This window comes from Pteropus alecto, unplaced genomic scaffold (genome assembly GCF_000325575.1).
Source record: "Pteropus alecto unplaced genomic scaffold, ASM32557v1 scaffold202, whole genome shotgun sequence".
NCBI lineage: Eukaryota > Metazoa > Chordata > Mammalia > Chiroptera > Pteropodidae > Pteropus > Pteropus alecto.
This window is the reverse complement of record NW_006432451.1, coordinates 4,033,384-4,040,423: the sequence shown is the minus strand read 5'-3', so window position 1 is coordinate 4,040,423 and position 7,040 is coordinate 4,033,384. Positions and strand designations below refer to the sequence as shown.

The following is a 7,040-nucleotide window of genomic DNA, read 5'->3' as shown; positions in this document are numbered from 1 at the left end:
GCAGTCGGTCTTTGGCGCCCCAAGTCTGCCTGGTGGTGCTGGGGCTGCTGAGCCGCTGGATAGAAGCAAATTCGAGGAGAATGAAGACATTGTGGTGATGGAGACCAAGTTGAAGATCCTGGAAATCCTGCAGGTAGCTGGCCCAGGAGCATGGTGGGAAGTGTTGGGAATAGGGCAGGAGAGTGGCGGCAGGTACAGTGAGGTGGGGTGGAGTGGCTCCCTTAGGTCACAGTGTCTAGTACTGGGAGGCTCCATGACGATCGGCTGTGTAGCTCAGTGGTTCTCAAAGTGTGGTCCTCAGACCAGCAGCTTTATCTGGGGACTTAGAAATGCAGGTTCTTGGGCTCCGCCCCAGATTCATGGACCAGAAACACTAGAGAAGGGGCCCACAGTCTGTGCTGTGACAAGCCCTCCCAGTGATTCTGGTGTACACTAAAGTCTGCTCCATCTTCCTGTTGTACAGATGAGGAAAGGAACAGGGGGAGGAGACTTTCTCATGGGCACACAGATTTTGAAGCAGAGCTAGAGATTTGAGAGCCAGTTTCCTGGCAGGTCAGACAAAGTCTTTCTTCTTGTAGGTCTCCTTTGAGACTCCTCATGAACCCTTGGGGAATGGGTTGATAGGCTCCTTAGAAAGGTTAAGGACCCTTGCTTTTCCTTGTTGCCACCAAAAGACAGGAAGTGTAATGCAGTGACCTCTATGGGGACCCAGTGTAGGCAGGGCATGGTTGGGGGAGTTAGAGGAGGGGGCTTCTGGTTCATTCCTGGACCTGGGGCTTCCAGATCTGAGTCCTGGGGTATGGCCAGAGGCTTGTGCACCGAGAAGATGGAGGCCAGTCAAGGGTGTGTGCATACCTTGTGTCTTTACCACCCCTCTACCCTAACAGTGGCCTCTACTGCCTCCTCACAGTCCTCAGTATGCCCCTACCCACCCCGAGCCCCAGGGTCTGTTTGGTAGAGCAGGATGGGAGGACAAAAACGGGCCTTTGGACCTGGGGAGCTTCATTCCCTTTCCTGTCAGCATCCAGCCTGGGAAAGAGAGGCTGAATGGTCAGGGGTTGGGAGTGGTTCTTGTCTCATTCTGAGAGGAGGTACAGGAACTGGGGAGAGGGTTCCCTGGACCTCCCTGGGGAGAAGGTCTTGGTTATTTTGGTTGTGATGTCCTGGAACATTCCTGAAGAGCTGTGCTGAGATGCCTGAAATCTGGAGCTCATTCGGGGTACCTGTCATCCCTCCAGGAGCAGGATTGGCCTCCTGTCCTCAGAACGGTCCTTACACCATCCTCTCCCTGTTTTTCCAGTTCATCCTCAACGTCCGCTTGGATTACCGCATCTCTTACCTGCTGTCCGTCTTCAAGAAGGAGTTTGTGGAGGTGTTTCCCATGCAGGACAGTGGAGCTGATGGCACAGCCCCTGCCTTCGACTCCACCAGTGAGCCCTACCCCGCCCCACCTCAGGTTGAGGCTGACTTGCCCAGGGGTACACAGCAGTGAGTGGAGGATACTCAGGGACAGGTCCCCAGCCCTGCCCCTGCTTCCCAACCTCCAAAGGCCTTTCTTCTCCACTGTCTAATTTAATTGCCATAGTGAAGAGGAAGGTCAGGGATCATTCCTTCTATTTCCTAAATGGGGAAACTGAGGCCCATAGAGGGGCAGGGACTTGCCGAAGGTCACAGCCACTCAGAGGCTGAGCCAGAGCAGGACCCGCAGCCCAGAACTCTGCTCGTCCCTGCAGGGCAATGGGGCTGCTCTGGTCCCTGCCCTGGTTGGTTCCACCTCCACCCCAGGAAGGGGCAGGCAGAGGGCTGCCACCCAACTAGGTGTGGAAGCGGGTAGTTTGGGGGTCTCCCTGCTCCCTCACTCCTTTGTCCCCCATCTTTCCTGCTCATGAACTCCACCTGCCCCTCTCTGCCCCTCTTGCTCTCTACAGCTGCCAACATGAACCTGGATCGCATTGGGGAGCAGGCAGAGGCCATGTTTGGAGTGGGGTAAGGCCAGGGTTGAGAGGGATTGTGTGTGAGGTTGGGTGGGTGATGCTGATACAGACTTGAGACCACCTGGGAATTGTCTGCATTTCCCAAGGCTGTGGCTGGCCTCTCCCTCCTCTGTCATTCCCCTTGTGGCCCCTTACTGGTCTCTGGGCACAGGAGTCCTCCTGGCCATGTGCTCTGACCCTTCCTTGTCTGCCCAACCCCAGTGAAATAGGGGCCACTTGGGTCCCAGTGTCATTGTGGTCATTCCCCTGCCTCCATGCAGAGCAGTTGTGCCTATGTGCATCAGGACTTGGCCAGGTAGCTGGAAGGACGTCTATCTCCCAACCCCTTTTCCTCCAGGGATATAGAGCGGCCTGCTCTACAGAGGGCTCAAGTTGGAGGGGTCACCTAGGAATTGGGGGCTCAACCATTTCTTTGCCACGCCTTTGGAGTCTAGTGAAGCCTTTGGACCCCTTCTTAGATGGCGTTTTTAAATTCATAGCACCAACCAGTGGCATTGAGATACAGTTATCAAAATATTGAAGAAATCAAATTTTAAGTGACAGTTATATATGTGCCTGTTTATTAACACGTTAAATAAAAAACTGCTGGGGTGTAATTAGTACCATTACTTCGAAGTGGTGATGGATGGAAAGGCTATTTTGCAATTTCTGTAACAACTCTAAAGTGATGTGAAAAATCTGTGATTTTTATTGGTGACAAAGTCATAGGTACCGCTAATTTTTTCTCATTGAAGAAAGTGCTACATTTTGGTTAGGGGTTGGTAAAAACAAAGATGTAGTTTTTTCCCCATCTCTGTTCACGGCCCCAACTTCTGTCCATGAATCCCCTTGAATCCCTGCTTCAGTTGTTTAATCAAAGGGAGTCCTGTGGGACCTCCGGGAGCATGAGGGTCACTTGGAGAGCTCAGGGCAGTGGCTATTTGTACACTGGTGAGGAAATGTCAACATTTTTTGCAAATATTATACTGGGCACTACATCTGCTGGATGGGTGGCAGGGAGTGTGCTTGCCCCTCGGACAGCAGGGTGCATGCCAACCCTGCCCACACCCGGTGCTGCAGGAAGACAAGCAGCATGCTGGAGGTGGACGACGAGGGCGGTCGCATGTTCCTGCGTGTGCTCATCCACCTCACCATGCACGACTACGCGCCGCTGGTCTCAGGGGCCCTGCAGCTGCTCTTCAAACACTTCAGCCAGCGCCAGGAGGCCATGCACACCTTCAAGCAGGTGCTGCCCCTGCCTCAGCAACCCCACCCTCAGGGAGTGGGGAGGGAGGCCCGAGGACCACCTGGCCCTGGTACTGAGCAGGCAGGCTGCCTTGGCCACGCACTGGCCTGTGCCGGGCACTGGCAAGATGGAGGAGGAGCTCACAGCTCCAAGGGGAGCTTGAGGTGCACAATTGGGGTTCTCTGCCTTGCTGAGTTCCTTAAAGGTGAGGGCCACATTTTGGCCACTTTTATCTCCTCCCAGCCTGGCTCAAGGCCTGTCATTTCTTAAGATGTGGCAAGCACTTTACAGTTTGCAAGCTCTATTGCATGCACCTTTGCTAAGTGCTTCAAATCATGTCTGGCACGCAGTTGGCCCTCACTAAGGTGACTGGTTTTGTTATTGCGATGTCGTATGATCTCGACGGCTCCTTGTGAAATGGGACTGGCATTTAACAAGTGCTTGCTCTGTACCAGACACTGAGCGTTGGACGTGCATTCATGGAATTCTCTCAGCAGCCCTCACAATGTGGTTGCTGTTCTTATCCCTGCTTTACAGAGTGGGGAGATCAAGTCCCAGAGAGCCTTCCTCTCTTATCCACTGATCCAGATTGGATAAGGTGGGAGTCAGGGTTCAGGTCCCCCTCTTCCAGTCAGCATTTAGCTATGTCAGTATGCTCTGCCCTGCCCTGGTTAGGGTCTGAGTGAACAGTGACAGCCCTAGCAGCATGTGACATGAGGCAGTGAGTAACTGAAGCCAGGTGATGAGGCTGCTCACGACAGGGAGTGCAAGGATGCCTGCAGCCATCAGGGTAGGCTTCTTGGAGGTGGTGGGCTTGTGGCAGGGCCATTAACACTGAGCAGGATTTGGCTCAGTGGAAAAGAATGGTGGTGGGGCAGAGATGCCAGGAGCAGAAACCTGGAGCAGAGTAGGCTCCAGGAGTCTATGAGGCAGCGGACCTGTGGTACCTGTCTCACCATGCAAGCCCATCCATGACATTCAGGTGCAGCTGCTGATCTCAGCCCAGGATGTGGAGAACTACAAGGTGATCAAGTCGGAGCTGGACCGGCTGCGGACCATGGTCGAGAAGTCGGAGCTGTGGGTAGACAAGAAGGGCAGCGGCAAGGGTGAGGAGGTGGAGACAGGTGCTTCCAAAGACAAGAAGGAGGTGCGTGGGTTTGCGGGGAGCTGGGATGGGGATCCCTGGCACGGCTGGGCTTGGCTGACCCCAATTCCTTGTGCCCTTAGCGGCCCACAGATGAGGAAGGCTTTCTGCCCCCGCCTGGGGAGAAGAGCAGTGAGAACTACCAGATCGTCAGGGGCGTGAGTGGCTGGGATCCTCAGGGATGGGGTCTGCCTGCCCTGGAGGCTTTGAGGGCCTGGCCTCTTCCTCCTCCCAGCTCTGCCGGCCACTGGCCCTCAAAATAGACATCTTCCAGCTTTTCCTGCATGTTAAAAACAACCCTGCCAAAGTCCAGATGGAATTATTTTAAAGCCGAAAGAATTTAATGAAATTCCATTTCACAGTCACATTGTTTATTTACTTTTATGGGTGGAATTGAGTTTTTAATGCTCCCTTGCTTTATTATGATGTTCTGATTCAGTGGCTATGGCCTTCTTCTCCCTTCCTGTCCGCGATGTAAGCTGGGACCTAGCTGTGGTGGACAGGGCACTCTGAACAACCTGAAGGGTGGGCTGCGGGGAGGGGAAGCCTGAGAAAGAAAGGAAGGGGCTCTGGGCTCACTCCTCTCCCCCACCAGATTCTAGAGCGGCTAAACAAGATGTGTGGTGTCGGGGAACAGATGAGGAAGAAGCAGCAGCGGCTACTCAAGAACATGGATGCCCACAAGGTCATGCTGGACCTGCTGCAGATCCCCTATGACAAGGTGACCTCTGACTCCCAGGGCAGTTTCACCCTGAACCCTGACCATCGGATGCAAACCACACACTAATCCATAGATACATCCTGACTCCGCAATGCAAATTTAATATCATCTCAAGCTTTGACCCTCTGCCCCTTATCCTGATGCATTTTGACCTTGATTTGACCACAATCTCACTGTGATTCTTGACCCTGACCCTAGTTTCTATCTTCTTTTCTGGTCTAATCCTGATAATTTCAGCTTTGTCTTAACCTTTGACCCTTAGTCTTCTTACCTTGACCCGTGTTGACCCTAATCTGTCCTCAGCCTCTCCCTGACCCACAGTGTCAACTCTGGCCTCCTCATCCTGACCTCTGACTATGGCTTCTGACCCTAGCCTTACCTTGACCTCGTACTCTGACCTGTTCCCAGGCTCACCTAGGCCCCTGACTCCAAACTTAGTCTCATCTTAACCTTTGACCCTTCACCCTTCGCCTTGACTGACCTTGATATTGATCTGTCCCAAGCCTCACCCTGACTCTTGACCCTGACACTACCCCAGTGTTCACCTGACCCTGACCCCTTAGCCTTACTTCCCTACTCCAGCCTCATCTCAACCTCTGACCTTTAGCCCCTCACATGCTTCCATATTCTGACCTGGAGGCCCAGCTTTCACCTTGAACCCAAGCTCTGACGCACCCTCACACCTGTCTGACTCAGGCCCCACACCTGGCCTTGCCTGCCTTCTGTGGTGGGCCCAGTACCCTTTCCCCTCTCTGCCCAGGGCGATGCCAAGATGATGGAGATCCTACGCTACACACACCAGTTCCTGCAGAAGTTCTGCGCGGGGAACCCTGGCAACCAGACCCTGTTACACAAGCACCTGCACCTCTTTCTCACGCCAGGGGTGAGGGTGCAGGGGTAGGGGCACCGGGGTGGGTGGGGTGGGGTCAGGACCCCCGCTTTCTGACGGACGTCCTGCCACCCAGCTCCTGGAGGCAGAGACCATGCAGCACATCTTCCTGAACAACTATCAGCTCTGCTCTGAGGTCAGCGAGCCCGTGTTGCAGCACTTTGTGCACCTGCTGGCCACCCACGGGCGCCACGTACAGTACTTGGACTTCTTGCACACTGTCATCAAGGCCGAGGGCAAGTACGTCAAGAAGTGCCAGGACATGATCATGACTGAGGTACGGGCAGGGCTGAGTGGCACATGGGACTCGGGTGGTGGCCTCAGAGGAAACTCGGGCGGCGGGAGAGAACCTGTGGGGGCCAGGCTCAGAATTAGAGACTTCACACAGTGGGTCATGAAAGGAACACTGGGGTGCTGGGTGTGGAGGGGCCACAGAGGGAGAACTAAGGTAAAGAGGCAGGTCTCATAGAGCTCAGGCTGCAGCCTAACAACGCAAGTGGGACCCAGTAAACTTAGAACTCACACATACATTCCTTCATTTATCATTTATTATCATTTATTTAAAAATCATGAAGCACCTGCTATGTGTTAAGGACCATGTACACCTGGGGAAGTCAGTCAAGTATAAGCTTGGAGGGAATGGGGGGACATGGACCAAGTCCTTTGTGCTCATTGCTAGGGCCCCAGCGTCTGGCACATAGTAGGTACTCAGGAAATACCTGATAACCGAAAACAAGAAAGGTGTGAAGGGCTGAGTTTAAATCTGGAACAGACATGGTCTCTGCCCTGGAGCATCTTACAGTGAAGGATGGGCAGGGGAAAAAGGAGCCAACACTAAAGTGAGATGAGACACTGTGTACTGGAAGTGCTGCACAATGTTAATTATTAATTGCTATTATATTACTGTGAATAACATAATCGCTACATGAGGGAGATGCAGTGTGTGCTCTGCAAGGGTTTAAATTAAATGCTGTGGGAGCACAAGGGAGGGAGGGGGTGAGCTGGGTAGGGGCAGGATTAGAAAGGTCTTCCTGGAGGAGGCACCTCTGAGACAAGCCCCAGTGGGA

General features: G+C 53.6%; 1 protein-coding gene across 1 annotated transcript in view; it reads left to right on the top strand.

Annotated features, from left to right (window-relative positions):
- ITPR3 (inositol 1,4,5-trisphosphate receptor type 3) overlaps positions 1-7,040 on the top strand; it is a 65,434-nt gene that overhangs the window by 40,663 nt on the left and 17,731 nt on the right. The window contains exons 23-31 of the mRNA XM_025043694.1: positions 1-133; positions 1,301-1,430; positions 1,929-1,986; positions 3,054-3,219; positions 4,202-4,366; positions 4,447-4,521; positions 4,959-5,084; positions 5,845-5,967; positions 6,050-6,250. The exon at positions 1-133 is cut by the window's left edge and continues 9 nt beyond it. Of these exons, the coding sequence (XP_024899462.1) occupies positions 1-133; positions 1,301-1,430; positions 1,929-1,986; positions 3,054-3,219; positions 4,202-4,366; positions 4,447-4,521; positions 4,959-5,084; positions 5,845-5,967; positions 6,050-6,250 (1,177 nt within the window). The remainder of the gene's footprint in view (positions 134-1,300; positions 1,431-1,928; positions 1,987-3,053; positions 3,220-4,201; positions 4,367-4,446; positions 4,522-4,958; positions 5,085-5,844; positions 5,968-6,049; positions 6,251-7,040) is intronic.